Source organism: Engraulis encrasicolus, chromosome 5 (genome assembly GCF_034702125.1).
Source record: "Engraulis encrasicolus isolate BLACKSEA-1 chromosome 5, IST_EnEncr_1.0, whole genome shotgun sequence".
Classification (NCBI taxonomy): domain Eukaryota; kingdom Metazoa; phylum Chordata; class Actinopteri; order Clupeiformes; family Engraulidae; genus Engraulis; species Engraulis encrasicolus.
The window spans coordinates 43,928,582-43,949,821 of record NC_085861.1 but is presented as its reverse complement, the minus strand read 5'-3'; the positions used below and the strand labels follow the sequence as shown (position 1 = coordinate 43,949,821).

General features: G+C 43.5%; 1 protein-coding gene across 3 annotated transcripts; it reads left to right on the top strand.

Moving 5' to 3' along the window:
- The first annotated feature begins 16 nt into the window (after positions 1-16).
- pbxip1b (pre-B-cell leukemia homeobox interacting protein 1b) lies at positions 17-21,191 on the top strand. Of its 3 annotated transcripts, none has more exons than XM_063199525.1 (10): positions 17-150; positions 4,277-4,360; positions 5,411-5,662; positions 8,338-8,674; positions 11,450-11,704; positions 13,033-13,056; positions 14,089-14,132; positions 14,449-14,538; positions 15,274-15,526; positions 16,551-21,191. In XM_063199525.1, the coding sequence occupies exons 2-10, from the start codon at positions 4,304-4,306 to the stop codon at positions 18,071-18,073; spliced, it is 2,835 nt and encodes a 944-aa protein (XP_063055595.1). In that variant the 5' UTR covers positions 17-150; positions 4,277-4,303; the 3' UTR covers positions 18,074-21,191. The 3 variants fall into 3 exon arrangements, with proteins under 3 accessions (XP_063055595.1, XP_063055594.1, XP_063055597.1); XM_063199524.1 differs by having other exon boundaries at positions 18-150; positions 11,447-11,704; positions 16,551-21,190; XM_063199527.1 differs by lacking the exon at positions 13,033-13,056 and having other exon boundaries at positions 18-150; positions 11,447-11,704; positions 16,551-21,190.
- Positions 21,192-21,240: the final 49 nt, after the last annotated feature.

The window sequence follows — 21,240 nt, the reverse complement described above, 5'->3', positions numbered from 1 at the left end:
ACCTCGTGCGGTAATTGGGTAAAAAGCAGAGAGTGAGTTATCAGTGTTAGTAGTGAACGCCCCCGCTCTAGAAGTTGTGCGAAGGAGTCCCAATCATCAGGCGGAAAAGGACATCAATTTACGAATTTCAGAGAGCCTACGGTGATAACGGTAAGACTGCGTTATGTTCTTGATTGTGTGCATTTGTGTCATCCTTATTTAGTAACAATACTGAACATTCGTGAACAACAACTTGGCTGAACAGTTCTACATTTCCGGTACAGTAGCGAAGTTGTATGTGTATGAGGACGTGAAAAAGGCATGTGGCGTCACTTGCAGCTGTCACTGTGCCTTCGACATAGTGGGTTATGCTTATATTTTATATTAAACGTGTTTCTGACAGAGATGTACACGTTAAAGGTGATTTACTGCCTTACCTCAAAGTGAAATTTGAGTTGGTATTCTAAACATTTGCGCGCGCGCACTCCCCTTTTGTCAACATTTGTCTATCAACAGTTGGGCAGATGATGCGCCTAGCAAACATTCAGGGTCTTTTTTTGCCAGCGTCCTGTTATGTTGAGGAAAGTAGCACCGTACCTCATCATCCACTAACTACTCATCCTGAATAGCGACTTTCCACTCAGCATAGGCTACCCGCTAATTGCCACTTTTTGTCCATGTTTGGTCATGTTTTTGAGAGCACCGAGCTGATAAAAAAGATTATACTCGCAGAGTCTGATGCCCACTGGACGCAACTCGCACGAAGAAGCTCCACTAAACAAACTAAGACGTTCAACAACAGACTTGTCAGGGATCTGGATAATATTTTTCTCTTGGCATATTTCTTGGCACCAGTACATAGTCGGGCGCCTTTCAGTGCAAGATATGCTTGGTGCGTGTTTTGCGCAAAGTCTACAGCCTGAAGTTGTTTTCCTCTCAACGCACAAATACGACATATGCCAGCCAGTGTTTGAAAGAAATACCACTTACAGCCATGTCAAGTCTTCCACACACTCGGTTGTAAGGACTGTTCAGTCGACTTCATAAAACTACCCCCCCAGGCCAGAACTGCGCGCATTATGCCTATATCTCTTGCTGCGCTAAATTTAGCGAATAGCTATTTAAGTCAATCCACCATATCCGCAACAATTCTCATGGCTCTGGGCTTCGTTCAGAAACCCTCTCGTGGGAGACCCTCTATTAGAAGACCTAAATTACTGAAGCAGGAACGAGGAAGAAAGGGCCTTGCTATAAACTGAAGTGTGTCACTCAGAATGAGCCGTCCACGCTTCTGAATATTCTTTGAACAATTAGCCTACTTGGTGCAGGACTTAACACTGACAAATTCTCCCCATTTTGCACTGCACACCCCTCTAAATTGGGGAAGAATAAAGCATAAAGCACAGGCCTACTGTAGGCCTAGCTCATCTGTACAGAATAGTCTACTGAAAACCATCATTAGGAGGTACCCATCGCCCTCTTCCTCCCCTCTTCTCCCAGTACATCTCTTTCTCTGTGTTCTGTCTCAGTTTCCTCCTGTATTTTTCCCACTGTCTTTTGTAGGTCAGACGAGTAGGCAAGACAGGCAAGTGAATTGCTTCGCTTTTCACACATCATGTCACTATATGAAAGCAGTGACCATCGTTCTCACACGCATCCCTTCCGCTGCAGTGGCTGATAGTCGGGCGAAACGGTTTCCTCCGAACTTGAAAACAGCAGCCTTAGTTACGCACTTGGCTGCCAAAGCATCCTCTGTGCAGGCAAAAGGCAGAGCGGCCTGGCCCGTTACACAGACACACTCCCAGCTCACATACTAATGAGGCCTTCATACAGCGACTGTTACTTTAACTTGTATAAGTGCTGACACACACGGCCTACTTTCCTTTCACCGACGGACACACAGCTCCCCAGCGCTGTACATTATCTTGACTGTGACTGTGAAAGAGTACACACACACACACACACACACACACACACACACACACACACACACACACACACACACATACACACACAGAGGGCAATACGAACACAGACCTATATTCCCATGCCATTTGTGTGCTGCTGTGGACTGTGAGAGAGAATAGAAATAGAATGAATAGAATGTCTTTTATTGTCACTGCGCACATAAAATGTAAACTATACAGAACGAGAATGTGACTAGCTCGCAGAGGTGCAAACAAAGAGAACATTTCTTAAGTAGGAGGTGGGACTACATATAAGTTGTACATAGTGGTTGCACATTCATTGCACCTTCATGATTTTCTTTACCATGTCTGCTATAGAGCATGTTAACCCTTTAAGACACACCATTGTAAATTAGCTGTTACCAGAATGGCAATGACCAAGTCGTATTGTATTACTAAAGGCCCCACTGTCATAGTAGTGTAGTACTATGGTAGTTAACCCCTTAAGGCGCGGCTTTATACATTTGTTGTTACCAGTATGGTAATGACCAAGTCGTGGTGCATTACCAAAGGGCCTGTGTTGTGTCATAGTATTGTAGTGCTATGATAGTTACATTTCAATGACTATTACAGCGTGCCACTGGAGGTACGGCGTGCGTTAAGGGGTTAACTTTCAATGACTATTACAGTGTGCCACAGGAGGTACGGCGTGCATTAAGGGGCTACAGTACATGGACACACATTACAAACACACACACCATTGCAGTGAATTGAAAAATAGCCCAGATCAGAGCCCCCCCCAGGCCCCCACCCCCCTGTATGGGGATGCATGACCAAGTTGCAACTCATTGTTTTATTGATTGTATCTGAGAACTGTCGTCCGGATCAACAGGACGCTGTCATTGTATGGTCTGGCCACATTGCTCAAGAATGCCTCTAGTGTAAACAGCTTACAGGCTGTTAATATCCTGTGTTTTAATTAGGATGTTCCGTCATACATGTTTCATGCATCTCACAAATTTGTTTTTCAAACCATATGGAGTTTTTAAAATGCTAGGCCTGATCTGATCAAGCAAATTGTAGTACTGTTGCAGGATACTGTATGTAATATGGTTGGAGGTAGCCCGATGAGGCCTGCTTTTGTTGGTCTTGGAGTCAGAAGGGAAAGATTTGGCCCTGTCGTGGCCTAATGGCAGGGCACTAGCTTACTACGCCGGCGACCCGGGTTCCATTCCGGCCCTGGTCATTTGCCAATCCTTACCTGTCTCTCTCTTCACACTCGTTTCCTGTCCCTCTGTCACTACCCTATCTCAAATAAAGCACAATAGGCCTGAAAAAAAGAAGGGACCGGTTTGAATCCCATATTATCTATGGCTGAAGTGCCCTTGAGCAAGGCATCAAACCTCACATTTCTCCAGGGACAGTAACTTAACCGATTATGGTATGTAACTGTAAATCGCTTTGGAGAAAAGTGTCAGAGAAGTGAAATATAGTGTAGCCATAACTGTGTTATTTTACTTAAATTAAAGAAGCATGGCACTTTAAAAGCACAAACGGTCAAATAAAATCAACTGTCTTCAAGTGTGTGTGGGTTGGTTTTTTCCAAACATGGCTCACACATAGTGGGCATAGTGTAGGCCTGGCACCATTTCCTGATATGGACCATAGAGGCATGATGACCTCATGGTTCTTCACATAGAGCTTTGTTGTCCTGCTGGGCTGCCATGCAAATGACTAGCAGCTTATGAAAATGACCGTGGACATGGCACAGGGGACCTATTTAAAACCCGGCCACCGCCACTGCTGCCTGGTGTGTTTGCGCGCATACGTGTCTTTGTGCAGGCACGTCTTTGAATGATCATGTGTGTGTGCATTTGTATGTTTTGATCATTTGCATCTTAAATATCTGCATCTCTCTCTCTCTCTCGCTCTCTCGCTCTCTCGCTCTTTTGCTCTCTCTCTCTCTGTAATACATACTGTACAGCAGTGGTCTCCAATTATTTTTCTGCAAGGGCCAAATTATGTAGAGAAAGTGAGGCCGCCGGCCAAGCCAACATCCCGTCTTGTCAATGTCTGTTATGGAATTGTTAGCATAAGATCTAACTCGCTGTGAATGGTTTGGAGAGATTTGACCCACTTAAGTTTTAGTGATTGAAAATCACACACATTTACGTTTCCAATTGTTCTGACCTCATGGCGGGTCAAATGTGTACCATGCCCGGGCTGGATTTGGCCTGCGGGCCTTTGTTTGGAGACCAAGGCTTTACAGTGCCTAAATGTGGGGTGTGTGTGTGTGTGTGTGTGTGTGTGTGTGTGTGTGTGTGTGTGTGTGTGTGTGTGTGTGTGTGTGTGTGTGTGTGTGTGTGTGTGTGTGTGTGTGTGTGTTCCAGTCACTGGGGCAGGGCCACCAGAGGGCAATGTCTGACTCCAGCAACAGTGCCAATGGCAACAACTGGACCATCATAACACCAGAGGTAAGGACTCCTGTGTTGTGTGTGTGTGTGTGTGTGTGTGTGTGTGTGTGTGTGTGTGTGTGTGTGTGTGTGTGTGTGTGTGTGTGTTTCGAAGGACAATATGGAGACCATTTTAACGCCTGTATGAACTTGTTCGTGTGTGTGTGTGTGTGTGTGTGTGTGTGTGTGTGTGTTTCGAAGGACAATATGGAGACCATTTTAACGCCTGTATGACCTTGTTTGTGTGTGTGTGTGTGTGTGTGTGTGTGTGTGTGTGTGTGTGTGTGTGTGTGTGTGTGTGTGTGTGTGTGTGTGTGTGTGTGTGTGTGCACTTGCATGTGTAGTGTGTACATGTTTGTTGAATGACAAACTGGACCCTCTCATTGCACCTGAGCTACACTCTTCAGTGTGTCTGGATGAGGGGCGATACCCCTGGCCCATCATATTTGTGTGTGTGTGTGTGTCAGGGCTTGACACTGGCACCTGCCAACTGGCCAAATGCTGGTAAAACTTGGCTGTGGCTAGTAAAAATTACAGTGCCACTAGCCAGTGTGGCAGGTACCTTATTCAACGGTATGACACATCAGAATAGCATTTATTCTGCATTTTACGCCTTGTGTATCAATTGTTTCTATTTACGTTCAAGAAAAAGCTCAGTTCCTCAGTTTTTATTTGTTTGATTAATTTCCATATAGAAAGCTATGCACTCATCTGATTGCTTTAACACCTCATCGTCTGAGGTTAGATGAACAGCGTCATGATAAAGACAAAAAAACAATATCAAATTTGTGGCTAGTAGAATAGCTGGATGGCTAGTTACTCAGGAAAACCACTAGCCACATGGCAGGCAAGCGAAAAAAGTTAGTGTCAAGCCCTGGTGTGTGTGTGTGTGTGTGTGTGTGTGTGTGTGTGTGTGTGTGTGTGTGTGTGTGTGTGTGTGTGTGTGTGTGTGTGTGTGTGTGTGTGTGTGTGTGTGTGTGTGTGTGTGTGTGTGTGGCAAGGGGGTTGTACCAGTGTGGGGGTGTTGAAACAAATTTGTGAACTCTAGTTTTACTTGACTTGTTTGGGAAGGCACCTGTTGCTGAGAACATTGGTCCAGGATCAGAGGTGGACCCCCCGGACCAATTCCACCCTGGTAGCCCAGCAGAGGCCTCTTCAACTGGGCTACCTGAGTCTGCCCCTTCCCCCTCACAGCAGGTAGAACCAGCGGCCCTGTCGGAAGAACAGCCAGAGCTGCTTCTCTCAGCAGCATCAGCAGCAACAGCATCAGCAGAGCCTGAACATGAACATGGGGGAGCCAGCCAACCAGTCGAGGAAGAAACGGTACTTGTTGTGTTGCTCATGTGACTTGTCATCATGAATCTTTTTGCTAATGTGTTGAGTTCATTTAAGGAACTCAAAAATGAGCAAATCCATGAGTGTTCACATAGGAATGTACATAATACAAATTGTTCCCAAGTGTGTATACAGTAGGGCTGCGCGATTATGGAAAAAATCATAATCACGATTATTTTGATCAAAATTGCGATTTCGATTATAATCACGATTACACACACGCCCCCTCCCATTCCAGAGTAGCCTATCAAAAAAAATAAAGCCAAATTTAAAAAAAAATCTGTTATGTAGTGAATATGATAAAATATGCCATAGGCCTACAGTGGCAAGATCTTATTGGCTCCTCAACAGGCCAACTGAGTGGCATCACACTGTATTTTCCCAAATCACTTGCAAAAACACAAGTAGGGCCTATTTCAGGAAGTGGGGGTAATCACTGTGTTTGATTTGTAATATGACATTGGCAGGGCAGGGTGAAGACCAGAACATGTGTGTACCTAGGCCACCAAGAAGCTGTGGTCTGCATGATGGCATTTCTACAATCACAAAGCAAGGCAGCATAACCAAGCTTAACGTTTGTGCTGTCTATTGATTCCCAGCTTATTTCAATTCTGGACTGGAGGTAGTGCACCTGTGAGTAGGAGAGTTAGAAGAAGGTTATCTCTGTGTTTTTATTAGGGAAAGAGAGTGAGTTGAGAAATCAAAGGGCTGTGCTTTTGAATTTAATAATATGCATATGCTCTGGTCTGTAAAGTAATACTTCATGACTTGGCATGAAAACATAACCATTTAAATAAAACATAGCTTCATGATGTGTATTATTGCCTAGAGTTCTGTTAGGTTCTGCCAATTTGGACTGCAGTGCATTTGTCAAGCTAGCAAGGTATCACATTGAGAATGTAGGAAGCAGAAGCAACTATGGCAGCTACAAATTGTGTTGAATTTCACTCATTGTAATTTAACTCACTGCACCAGTGTAACTTTACATTAGTTGTCCACCAAAACAGCTATGATATCTACACGCAGGTTGGTGTTAATGAGTAGTGAGTAACAGCCACTCTAATTGTTGTAGACAACATTGCTTAGCTTATTTCGTTTGTGTTAGCATGCTAACTAGCGATTTTTTTAGACCAGAAATAAAGCTATTTCTCTTGGTTTCCCATAATCACAAACGGTTGCTGGTCAAAGCACATAGCTTCAAAACACCTTCAGAGACTCCAGCATCATGCAATGGCTGGTTTAATGTTTGAATTCCTCATATAAAGCCACCATTAGGATGAATCAACTCCAGTCCACTGCCCAGCAGTGAGTGCACTGACAGGGAGATTTCCATCTCCGACTCACAGCCAGCCTGCCAAAATGCTGCCGCCCGCCCCCTCTCAGTACTGTCTGCTTATTGGTTCACAGACTTATCCTCCACCCAGAGACAGTTGTCAACAAAATTACTATTGGCTGAAATGTCTTTGTGCTGTGAACGTGCGAGCAGTGCACAAGTCTGCAGGTGCGCGCAGCTTGGATGGAACACTGAATTTCCACCCATAAAATCTCGATTTTCATGTTTTATGATCGTGGCGGCCAAAATCGCGATTTTGATTAAAATTCGATGAATTGTGCAGCCCTAGTATACAGTATATGTACTAACTTAAGTCTAAATAGCATCTATATTTTTGTCATCATTATTTCAACTGTCTAGACTGGTACCTTTTAATTTGAAATTATGCTGAGGGCAATGGGGGTGTGGGGGTTGCAACAGGGTAATGAGTTTTTAATGTCTTGCAAATCCAATTTCATCTTCCATATCCATCGATCAGTCAGCCTATCAGTCTAGACAGTTGAAATTATTCACAGGGCAATATGCTTAATGGGACACTGTGTGAGATTTTAAGTTGTTTATTTCCAGAATTCATGCTGCCAATTCACTAATGTTACCTTTTTCATGAATACTTACCACCAGCATCAAATTCTAAGTATTCATTATGACTGGAAAAATTGCGCTTTTCATACATGAAAAGGGGGATCTTCTCCATGGTCCGCCATTTTGAATTTCCAAAAATAGCAATTTTTAGCTGCAAAAATGACTGTACTTGGACCATACTAGAAAATATTTGTTTAATACTTAGTAAACGTTCATGTAAAGATCAAATTTGGCAATAGGCAGCCCAATTTCAATAAGCAGCATAGTTGCAGTACCTTTTTTGACCATTTCCTGCAAAGTGTCCCTTTAATGACCATAGGCTAGATCAGGGGTGGCAACCATAATGCGGCCCGGGGTCCGGATGCAGCCCGCCAGAATCTGGCCCCAGACTCCTGGCCCCAAAAAAGACTTCAGGTTTTCAATACTTGAAAACAATGTTATTGCTTGCAATTTACAGTTAATGCTCCTGATACACCCACTGTCATCCACCTTCAGATGATTCATAACAATGCCATTTCGATATGAACCAGAAGTGTGCGATATTTTGCAATTACGTTACTGGTCCGGCCCACTTGACATCAAATGGGCTGTATGCTATGTGGCCCCTGGACCGAAATGAGTTTGACAGCCCTGGCTAGATATTCATGTTTTCTTTTCCATCAATCCATCAATCGATTTCCATCTGTGGAGATAAATGTTACATGTTATAAGCCTGTAGTAAGCCTGTATTGCCATCTACTTCTCCCAGGTGAGTGAGGAACCGTCCCTGGATGGCTTTGACAACAACGGCCACAATGATGACTCCACCCCCAGCGTGGAACCACTCAGTTCGGTGGCCGAGGGACAGGAGTCCACCCCCACCACTACCACCACCACCCTCGAGGAGCACCACGTGGTGTACGACGGCGGCTACTCCGAGAGTCACACACATCCCAGCAACGACCCCGATCTGTTCTCCGATTCCTACACGCATATGAGCTCCACCCCTGACGCCATACACACCTTAGAGGAAGAGGAGGGACATCAGCAGGAAGAGGAGGGGTCTGATCTGGGGAGATCGGGCACTGAGGAAGTACCACTGACAGGTATGCCATTCAAGGCTGGGTAACACTTTATGCCATACCATGTACCAACCCTAACCCTAGATGTAAGTACAAAATTGGTACATGGTGTTACACTGGTATTACATGGTATTAATTATTGTTACGCTGGTTATTACACTCTACCTAATGTGGTAGATCCACGTAACAGTGAACTATTAAAATAAAGTGATACCCAAGGCTGCATAATGCACACATTCACACATATATTTTTCCTCTTTTTATTATATTTTTGTTGTAATATGAGCTGGTGATTCATTAGTAATATCAGTAATCATAAATGTTATTCATAATGTGCTTTATTCAAATCAACGAGTCAATGACATGCTACAATGCACAAAAAAGAAAAAGTCCTCATGGAAGATTAAAAATAAAACTAAAATAATAAAAACTGAATCCCAACATATTAAAAAGCAAAATAGTTTAGCTAAAGGCTTTCCAGGAAATTATACTCTTGACGAATTAATTTCTCGCCAGTCTTTAATGCCTTGCAATAATGTGTTGACTCGGTGTGTATAATGTGTCCAGTGATCCATATGGGGAAGGCCAGATGTCCCCCTGCGGGACTGCAGATAAACACCAAGTGGGTGTGGCTAAGTTTACAGGATAAAAGGGGAGGAGTTTGTTGCATTATGATGTCATGCTGTTGCACTTAACAGCCTGTGCTTTGCATCTTTGGCTGCGTAACAGGCTGTGCATCTCTGCTGCCTGCGTGCATACTCAAACAAGCCCCATTTGCTTCCTGACAATTTCGGTTTGTTAGAATTTTTAAGTGCCATGCGTTGAAGAAATCCCACCATCTGTGAAGCTCTGTGGCGCGGCTCACAACAGGAATACAAAAGAGATTTAGAGGTCTCTTTTAAAAAAAAAAAATTAAAAAAAAAGAAGCTATATGATATAAATAATCATATACAGCATTTGAAATGCTGAGTTTCACAAAGCGATTAATAATTTATTAGACATGTATTTCATTATATAATGTTTCAAACACACTTCAGTAACTGGAATGAAGTTCAACTTAAACTTATTAAAAATATATCAAAGAAATTGTGTAGACTGGGTTGTGTGTATCTGTGTGAGAGTTTCAAACAAGGGTGTGTGTGTGTGTGTATATATGTGTGTGTGTGTGTGCGCGCGCGCTTATGTAAGGATGTCAGATACCCTGACAGACAGAGAGGGAGAGCTATGGCTGAGGTGGGAGTTAGTTGTTAAGGGAGTTCTGAGCTCAGCCGCAGCCCGTAGCAGAGGGGTTATGCAGGCTGTGGAGGGGGTATGGAGTCTGTGGGGTTATGGGGTTTGTGGAGGGGTTATGGAGTCTGTGGAGGGGGTATGAATAGGGAAGGGAAGGGGGCCACTCCTCACAGGCAGGCAGCACCGGAGCGGACACCTCATCCATAATGAAACACCCTGGGATAAGCAGCTGAGCTCTTTAGATAGATCCTACCAGAGAGAGAGAGAGAGAGAGAGAGAGAGAGAGAGAGAGAGAGAGAGTGTGTTCGTGAGAGAGAGAGTGAGAGAGAGAGAGTGTGTGAGAGAGAGAGAGAGCGTGAGAGAGAGAGAGAGAGATTGTGTGTGTGTGTGTGTGTGTGTGTGTGTGTGTGTGTGTGTGAGAGAGAGAGAGAGAGAGAGAGAGAGAGAGAGATTGTGTGTGTGAGAGAGAGAGAGAGAGAGAGAGAGAGAGAGAGAGAGAGAGAGAGAGAGAGAGAGAGAGAGATTGTGTGTGTGTGTGTGTGTGTGTGTGTGTGTGTGTGTGTGTGTGTGTGAGAGAGAGAGAGAGAGAGAGAGTGTGTGTGTGTGAGAGAGAGAGAGAGAGAGAGAGAGAGAGAGAGTGTGTGTGTGTGTGTGTGTGAGAGAGAGAGAGACAGAGAGAGAGAGAGAAAGGGAGAGAGAGAACGCGTGTATGTATGTGTGTGTGTGTGTGAGAGAGAGAGAGAGAGAGAGATTGTGTGTGTGTGAGAGAGAGAGAGAGAGAGAGAGAGAGAGAGAGAGAGAGAGAGAGAGAGAGAGAGAGAGAGAGAGAGAGAGAGAGAGAGAGAGAGAGAGAGAGATGTTGCCTGTGTTTACTATATGCATGTGTCTTTGCATGTCTTTCTGTCTGTCAAGTGCAGGCCATGTCCGAGTCCTTGTCGAATGCCATGTAACGGTTAATTTCAGACACACAAGCACCAACACACTCACAACACCTTGAATCTAAAAAGCGTTAGTTCTGACATTTCTTATCTGGATGGGTGAAGGGTGACTGTGGTAGTGCTGTGAACATCAGCAGTAGAAAGTGTTTGATCCAAATGCTCTAAGACGTACTGTACCTCATCTGCAAAGGCGGCATGCGAGCATATTATTATGTATGCACGTAGGCCGTGTTCGACTCCTATTGATGTGTGTGTCAGACTCCTAAGGTGTGTGTGTGTGTGTGTGTGTGTGTGTGTGTGTGTGTGTGTGTGTGTGTGTGTGTGTGTGTGTGTGTGTGTGTGTGTGTGTGTGTGTGTGTGTGTGTGTGTGTGTTTCTGCTCTCTAATTGGCTATGGTGTGCTGCATTTGAATCCTGCTGCTCTCCCTTTGAAATGAAGCTTGTAATGAACAAATGCAGAGGGACTGAGATACCAAGTTCAAAGACGCTCAGACGTCTGCCGTCTTTCTTTTTGTTCTCTCTTGTCTTCCTCTCCTTTTGTCTGTCTGTCTATCTGCTGGTCTCTCTCTCTCTCTCTCTCTCTCTCTCTCTCTCTCTCTCTCTCTCTCTCTCTCTCTCTCTCTATGTAGCAGACAGTCAGAGGCGCTCGGGGGTGGAGGAGGAAGAGAGTGACGGAGACGGGCTGAGGAGAAGAAAGGTGTCTCAGCTGGGCTCCCTGGATCAAGATGGTAGAGGCAGGGAGGAAGAGGAGGAGGAGGAAGAGGAGGGTGCGGAGGAGGAGTTCCGCCCGCCGCCACCCGCCAGGGATGAAGAGATAGGCCTGTCCCTCAACAAGTGCATCCTGGGAGCCATTCTCCTGCTGGGGCTGGGGACCATTTTCCTCTCTGGTGAGTTCTAGAAGGTAACGTAAAAAATGGCTCCATGACAACCATGCTGTAATCATGAGGCAGGAAGGGGAAGTTGGCATGCTGAAGCTCCATGGTTGATAGGGTTTATTTAAAACACTCAATGTTTCAATCCACCAGAGGGGTTGGAATGTTGCATTTTTTTTTAGATAAACCTCATCTTGGAGCTTCAGTGTTCTGACTGACTGCATTATTATTATTTTTTGTCCTGCATCTGGCCTCAGTGAAGTGGGCTATTTGCTTACATCTACTTTGCTATAAATCATGCTGAAGTGGCCTGTGGTTTGTGATTAAAAAAAATAAATAATTATAAGTCACTCAAAACACTGTCCAGTCATCCAGTCATGAGCTGTACTGTGGGCTGTACTGTGGAATGTGCATGTTCTTCTATATGTGTAAAATATGTCTTGTGCTGTCCTTTTTTAGTTCCAAGAATAGGGAATGAGGGCTGTGTATACTGTATACGTGTATAACAAGACAGTGGTATTTATATGAAGTGTATTTTTGTTATCATAAAACGGGCTATTATGGCCTTATCCTGACTGTCTCCTGGTCCTGCAAAGAACTTATGGGTAGGTAGATCTCAATGACCGCATCAGAAAGCTTAGATTGAATACCTTTGCATACTATAAGACATGAACTACTGGTTTATTAAAGGAGAATTCCTGCCAATTTCAACATGCAGTACCCGACAACATGGCATTTTTTGTTCAGCTCTGCAAATATCATCCCAAAAGTTATTGCTGTGTTATAACGTGCCCAATGTTGCCTAACACATGATATTTGGAGTATGTTAGGACCTTGTTCGAAACAAAATTAAACAAACCATGCCACCATTAGAATGGCTGAAATCATAAAAAAGGGCTAAACATAAAAAATGCAGCGTTGTACGATACTGACAAGTCAAGGCCCAAGGGTAGTGTGAGCAATACAACTGCATGTTGAAATCAGCATTTTTCCTCTGTCTAGGGGTTTTGAATAAATAGGATTAGCCTTCAGTTTTTATGGGTGTATGATGTGTTATCATGCCACAAATATACAGGAAGAATACCAGTAAACAGGTTTTGAAGTTGAACAGTCGACGCAGCATCACAGCATATTTTACACATGATCTCTATGGCGTTTTCTTGTTTCCAAAAGTTAATATTTATTAATCTCATGCTATTCCTTTGAAAGCCTCTTGAATGTGGTGCTACCCCAAATTTGTGTTACCAAAGCCACCAAAATAATAATAATCTGAAATGATTATCTAAAAACCCAAGTGGCTTTGCCTTGTTGTGATGAATGTAACTGAGAGTATTGCTCTACAGGTGTGTTCATGGATCTGGATGATGGTAGGTGGACCCAGACAGTGAGCAAAAGAGCACAACCACACAGCTTTGGAAGTTATGTGCTGTGTGTGTCTATGTTTGTGTGTATGCCTGTCTGTGTATATAAGCGTTAGTGTGAGTGCGAGTGAAAGAGTATCTGTTTGCACGTGGTGAAAATTGTGGTTATGAGCTTTTGTTGCTTTGCTGGAGTAGCTGTCACTTGCTCAAGCAGAATAATTCTCTCTCTCTCTCTCTCTCTCTCTCTCTCTCTCTCTCTCTCTCTCTCTCTCTCTCTCTCCACCTCCCTTGCTCCCAGAATGCAATGCACACCTACTCATCTGCACAGCATTCTCCTGCTCTGATATCTCACTGACTGTGTGCATGTCTCATTCTTCATGTGCACTGTACTCTATGTCTGCGTGAATGTGAGAATCTAACCCCTCCTCCTCCGCCACCCCCACCTTACCCCACCCCCAAACATATTTATTATCCACACCCAGAAGTGGCTATGTCAGGGTCATAAAGTTTTGCCATATATTTGTTTCAGTGATCGTTCACCAAAGCACTTACACATGAGCATAATTCTTCACTTGAGACAATTGCAGCACAAGCAGAAGAAATATGGTGTGATATATGGCAGGACTTTTTTTTTTACTTTAACTGTCCACACCATGTTACAAAAAACATTCTACTCTCAAAAAAGGAACAACTTTTCCCCTTATTTTGCTGGATCAAACAGTTTAGTGGTTGTGATCATTTCTGAAAGTTCACCTTACGTGCTTGTTTTGGTTGCAAAGGAAACACTGTTACCCCAAGGTGTCTCTGTTTTGCCATGCTACACCATGTGTACTTTATGAAAACGCAATCACACGTACAATAAGTGTTGTATTGCACTAAAGATATTTTACTCATATTACATTATTTCACAATCTGCATTCAATTGACAACAACACAATTGGCTAAATACTCAGGCATTGAAGTTACTGAACATGTTTTAACATGATTTTTTTTATTTTGTCATCATTCTATTTTTTCCTCTCTTTCTTGTCTTCTCAGAAGGGGATGATGTGAAGGACTTGAAAGATAGAGACCTTGCTCAGGTTAGACAGTTTTTATATTACCCCTACAAGAAATTAAAAACGGCTTCATTCTCATCTGTCTTTGATTATGGTTAATTAATCATCTACTATCTATAACACAATATAGTTTATTTTTTCGTCTCTTTTCTCTTTCTTTAATCCTATGCAAATTGAATGGCAATTATGTACGATAATGTGCTATATAAGTAATTTTGATTGGTTGATTGTAACAATGTATGTGTTGTACCCGATAGGATTTGAAACACACATCTTTTATGATAAGCAAATAACAATCAAGACTACTGTGCATATACATGTCTTTGTGTTTTTGTCACAGGAGTGGTTGAAGAGTGGGGGTGCCGTGAAGTCCCCTGGAATTCCCGTCAATGAAAATGAACAGATAGCAGTACTACAGGCCCAGTTACAGGTGCGTGTGTGCGTGTGACCGAGATGAATTGAATGAGTGAGATTGTGAAGTGTTTGTGGTTGAGTATACCGTATGTTTGCATGTATGAGTGTTTTTGTCCTCAAAGTGAACGATGCCAATTGACCAGCAGTTGCTGCTGGCTACATAATCCAATACTTTCTTGTAAAAATACCCTCAAACAGCTGTGCTTTGTGACCAGTCTGATTCCAGCCTTCTGGCTGAATAGTCCGGTAAAGTGCAGCCACTTAAGGCTCCTGTGAAGCAGAGCTTTATCCTAAATCCACCCGCTCACTGGAGAGTCAGACCGGTTTTATCAAGTCCATTTCAGAATAGGTCTGATTCCCCACAGAGTGTTCTTTAGCACCTTTTTCTTCTTCTTCCCTCTCTCTCTCTCTCTCTCCCTCTCTCTCTCTCTCTCCCCCTCTCCTCTCTGAAGCTTTTAACTGGGTCTCAGGCTGACTGGGATACATCTCCCTAGGCTCACTTCAGTCCGCGTTTCTTTAATCCCTTCCTTTCTCATTCTACCTCTTTTTTCTCCCTCTTTTCTCCTGTATTTCTCTGTCTCTCACTCTCTCTTTCTCTGGCCTCATCTGTCTCTGTCTCTGTCTGGTGTCTTTCCTTATCCCCCTTCCCTTCCTCTCTTCCTCTGCCTGTCTCTTTCTCTCTCCATTCCGTCTCTCATATTCCTCCCTCCCTTCCTCTCTCTCACTGTCCCCTCTCCGTTCCTCTCCCCAGGCCCAGAAGGAGGCTCTGGAGTCGGCCGAGCAGCTGGCCAAGGAAGGGGTGTTGGAGCGGACCAAGCGTGAGGAGCTGGAGCAGGAGTTCTTGAGAGTGAAGGGGGAACTGGAGGCACGTCCTGGCGCCTCCTCCTCCTCCTCTTCCTCCCTCCATCAGAAGGAGCAGGAGAAGGAGCAGGAGAAGTCCAAGCACGACCTGGAGAACATGGAGGCCATTCAGAAGGAGCCTGGTGCTCTCAAGGCCCAGAGGGGTAAGAGGGACAGGTTTTTAGTAGTGGTGCGTCAGAGGAGCGGGATAATTGCTTTCTTACTTTCATTCTGTCTGTCTGTCTGTCTATCTCTCTCTCTCTCTCTCTGCCAAATTCGACTGCTCTTAATTGGCATTATATATCATACAATGTATTGCCAAAGAGGAGTAAAATCTCTTTGCCATCTCTGGAGAATACTTTCATTGTCTGATCAATTATGAATTGTTGTATTAAAAGACATAGCCCACAGCTAATCCCAAAGACTTTGATACATTTGGCTGCTGAAACAAGTCTCCTTTGAGCTTTTAGCTTGGACATTTAGCATCTGCACTCCCAAACATTGTGTCCATTTCAGATTAGTACCTCCCATCCTCTTCTTTAGCTTGCGGTCCATGCATTGCTTTGCCAATGCCTCTCCTCCGCGGAGAAAACAATAACGTTGCCCCACTGTCAGCCTAGGCAGATCAACTTTTCGCGTAGCTTCCCCTCATTCAAAATCTCAATTGCAAATGAGAGAGTGACCTTTGAATTGTTATTGAATATAACATTTATCATCAATAATGTCTTGCCTCACATCACAAGGCCACAAGCAAAAGGATAGGAGGAGGTACTACATTGAGTTGGACCCATAGTGTTGGACCCATAGTGTTGGTACACAGCCAGTACACTGCTTCGCGCGTGGGGAACAGACAGCCCAAGCCAATCAGTAAAGTGCCTGTGGAGAACACAAGAGGAGTGTTAAATTAAATCAGCATTGAAGTGCTTTTTACACAAGCATAGGCACTGCACCTTTAGGACATATTGAATGTGCAAAAGAAATGCAATTATTTTAACTTTCAAATGACTTTGAATGGCTTTATTTTTAATAGATACATGTATTTTTATAATATTACCTTGTAATATGAAGATATTACCTTGTAATATGAAGATATTACACAAATTGATGTGCCTAGTCCTTACATGTGTTTTGTGATTTGAAGTCTCATTTCCTCATGGGCACATGCATATGCTTTATTTTTCTGCACAGGAGCTGCACCCTCTGCTGGCAAACTAGCAGAACAGCAAGAGCCGCAGATGAAGGGGGACAGGAAAGCTGCGAAGGAGAAGAAGAAACATCAAGAAAAGGAGAAGGAGAAAGTAGAGAAGGAGAAAAAGAAGGAGAAGGAGAAGGAGAAAGTAGAGAAGGAGAAAAAGAGAGAATGGAAAGGAGAGAAGGAATGGAAGGAGGAGAAAGAGTGGAAGAAAGACAAAGACGCCAGAAAAGAAGGTGAGAGAAAAGAAGGGAAAGACAAGAGGAAGAAGGGTGATATGGAGGAAAGCAAGGACAGATCCAGCAAGAAAGAGTGGAAAGAAGAGAAAAAATATAAGAAGGACAAGAAAGTTTGGGAAGAAGAGGGAGAGAAGAAGCCCGGAAAGAAGGAGTGGAAAGAGGACAAAAAGTGGAAGAGAGACAAGAGTGCGGATGGACACAGGGATGGAGAGAGAAAAGAGTGGAGAGAAAGGGAAGAGAAAAAAGGTAAAAGGGGAAGTGAAGAACAAGAGTGGAAGCACAGAGATGAAGATAGGCCATGGAAGGACGAGAAGAAGCGGAAAGGAGACAGAGTGATCGACGGGAAAGAGTGGAAGAAGAAAAAAGAGTCGAGAGACCGAGAAGAGTGGAGTGAAGAAGACTCTGACTGGAGACACAGAAAGGAAGACGGCAAGAAGAGGAAGGGCAAAGAATGGAGGGAGCCTGAGGAGGAGAGGAGATGGAAGGAGGGGAAAGAAGAACACAAGGTTAGAAAGGAATGGAAAGAAAAGAAGTATGAGCGAAAACAGTCAGACGGTGGCAGAGACGAGGAGAGGCCCAGACATGAAGAACGTGAGGAGGAATGGCAGGACCGTGGCAGAGAACGCAAGTGGCACAAGAAACACAAGAACGAGCGACACAAAGACGAAAAGAAATCAGAAAAACACCATGATGAGAAGAAACACCGTGATGAGGAGAAAGACAGGAAGTACGGCAAGAAGGACGAAGCATCCTCCCATCTAGATCATGAAGATGACCATCACCATCAACACAAGGAGAACCACCTACACGGGGACTACTGGAGCCAGCAACGACAGAGGATCCAGCACTCCCGCAGCGGCTCACCTGCAGCGACAGCTGAATGCTCCGACGCGGCATCCTGCGCCCGGGCCCAGGGGCTTGTGCCCGTCTCCTTGGCCGACTTCGAGGCCCTGCTGCTGGCCTATGTCAACCGGCTGGAGGGCTCCACCGAGGACCAGGCCACCAGGAAACAGGAGCTGGGCAGGCTGGTGAAGGAGTTCTTCGCCGAAGAGGGCGGCGTGTTCGCCCACCACCAGATGCCCTTCAGCGAGTTCGTGGAGGACGTGGCGGACATTCTGGAGGACCTGGCAGAGGAGGAGGACAACCGGGAGGTGGAGGAGGAGATGGAGGGCTTTGAGAAGGAGGCGCTGGAGAAGTTCGCCCTGCCGGCGGAGGCAGAAGCGAAGAAAGGTGGAGGTGTCGACGAGACACAGACAACCAGTGGCAGAGTAAGAGGTTGATGTGGTGAAAGATCTGTGTTGTTTATTTTTTGCCCTCAAAGGTGCCTTTGAAGCTACGTTCACACACAACGCTGCTAGTTACTAGCTTCTCGCTCGCTCGCCTACTCGCCACTCTCTCATGGATCATTCGCTAAACGTTCCCACTGCCAATGCACAGGAGGGAAGTACCGAACTCTGCATTAAAATTGGTTATTCGCTTACTCGCCTCGCTCAAAGTTAAAATATTTTCAACTTGGGATCCGCCCACATTGCATTGGAACACATAAACATTCTAGTGACTTAATTTGCTGAGCGAGTAACTAGCAGCGACGTGTGTGAACGTAGCTTAAGGCAGCGTGCCTGCCAGGCACCCCACCAAACATGGCTTAGAGTTCGGTTTAGGGTTAAGGATGAGGTTAGGCATTGTGAGGGTAAGGTTTAGGGTCAAGGAAAAGTTAGGGACTTCAAAGCACCGCTGCCTGGAAGGAGCCACTGGGGGCAAAGAAAGAACAGCATTGAGCGAAATTTTCAAGAAAGGGAGAACATGATAAGAGGAAGAATAGGAATTGGAAGAAATGTTAGAGAAATATTACCGTGATGTAGAAGTGAGCAGCAACTGGGTGGCTCTTATTCCTACATACATACTGTAATGTAACACTGTTGGTTGATAAGCCAAGCTTCCTCATTCTTAAAAAAAAAACAGCTTTCTACGTCTTTACCATCTCTGTGTTGAAAACGTACACAAAATTATATGCACCACCACTGGTGCGGATTCTGCAGGTATGTTCGTCACTGTACATTGTTACAGAGTATTGCGTCACGCAGCTGGGGGAGGGGAAACGCCACAGAGACTTTTATCCAAGTAGAAAATATCACATGGGCTGGACTGTTATTGCACTTAATGTAATTTGAACTCACTGTCACTGAAGGTATTATTGAATATGTAAATATGCTAGGATGGCTTGACTTGTTTAGTTTGTAAACTGTAGCAGGATTCTTGTTCAGGCCTTTCACATAGTTGAGCACAACTGCACTAGCTGTGACTGGTCCAGATTATTAATGAGGTACCAAAAGACAAGCCAGGTGAGGGCAGAGAGAAGTGTTTCGGAGGGACTATAGGCTGTGCCCAATCCCTCAGACGTAAAGGTAGAATATGCGATTCTAGCTATTTTCATAATCTATGCTGCCCATTCACAAATGTGATTTCTGCTAAATACTATACTAGGTAATAAACTTGTAAAATAAACGTACTGGTCTGACCTTAAGTTTTGCAGCCAACTGACTAGTAATTCCAAATGCCGGATATGGAGAAAAGCCAACTTTTCATATTTTATAGGTGTACATTTTCAAGACATAATAAATATTAAGAAATTGATCGTGGTGGTGGTCGTGTGAATGGGCAGCATCAATTCTGGAAATAAGCTACAAAAAAATCACTATTACTACTTAACAATTGCATACTCTACCTTTAGGAAAATACAATCAGTTGGTATCTTGCTTAATCTAGATAGACATAACGAGAAGTCTATATGTCGAAGAAAAGCCTCAAGGCAAGGGATCTATACGCATGTACTGAAAAACAGGAAGAGTGAAAAGGAAAATTTAATTTTAGTCATATTCTAACCCCACATCTTCACTTCTTTAAACCATCTGCTTTTGAGAAGTAACACCCTGTTAAGTGGTAGGGTTCGGTGATGATGGGATGCAATAAGTTATGAGGGATTGAATCGACCATGGCAAGAATTTACCTGACCTATTTTCTGTTATTGGTAGGCACTAAAAAAAACTGTATCTTAATGTCACTACTGAATCCAATTGCAAAAAACATTAGTGATACTGAATAATATTCAGCATTGACAATTGGTTCATTGAAACGATGGCTGTGGTTTGTGAAATACCATATTACTATGGTTCCAAATCATTGTGTGTGTGTGTGTGTGTGTGTGTGTGTGTGTGTGTGTGTGTGTGTGTGTGTGTGTGTGTGTGTGTGTGTGTGTGTGTGTGTGTGTGTGTGTGTAAAGGGGAAGATGGTTTGACCTGTAGTGAAACCTTAAACATAGCAAGTGTAGTCTCCTCTGTTTAAAATAAAAAAGGCCGCTTTCTTATCTGGGATCCTTAGAAAATGTGCATTCAACCAAGAAACACATGATGTCGTATTTGTGCTACTCTAGTTTTGTTTATTCTGGTACTGTTTGCACTGCTTCTATTACTTAATACATTTCAAATGTGCCATTGCTGCCACTGAACTTCTTGCCATAATTTTACAATCTTGGGTGTTGTTGGGAATGGTAAACTGTTCTGAAAATCTAAAAATTCAAGATTACATCAACTTTGAGGGATCACACTTATTTACATTAAAATAAACTTAAAAGTGAGTGGTTTTTGGTACAGACATGGTACAGAAGTTGTTTAAATTAACTGAATTGTTTAACACAAGGAATAATTGTGCACAATTACTGTTGTTGCTGAAACAAATGGCATTTAGGTTATTTTCTATTCATTCTATGTTATGTTTAAATGTTTCTAAATTAATTGTGTGGTGAAAAGAAAAACGAATGCAGAGCATTGTAATGTTTTATATTGGCACAAAGCTGTTAAGTGGCTCTACTCTAAAAAATATTGATGAATAAAAGTTTGTGGGGGAAAATATTGTCAGTGTATTATCTAATGGTGGTGTATTATCTAATGGTTAATGCTACAGTGTTTGCCATTGTGCTCAACGTTGGGTTTTTGATAAATAGTCATTTGATTACATCTCATTTTTCCAAAACTTTGTTCAAACCACAATGGAGAAAAACATGAAATCAGAGAGCATTTGAATGTCTGTAACAAACATGGATAGCTATCCATCTGAACACTGCATAGCCATTCAAACAGAAATGCACACGAGTGACATTTTGTTTTCACACGGCTTGCAGTCTCTGTAGTATGCAGCCAAAGTAAGTCTATTAAAAGACATCTGCAACGGTCATGTTAACCCCTACCATACTACTTCCTTTTGATAGCTTGGCCTTTCGGTTCCCCCTATGCCTCTTCACACTTGACTTCTTGAGTTGTTACTGTAAACTTACAGTATATTAACTGTGACATTTGCGGCAACAACTACTTTTCTTTTTAATGTGACAATCTGAACCAGACACGACATGTTGACATGTGAACCTACCGTATTTAAAGCAAAAGAAACATCT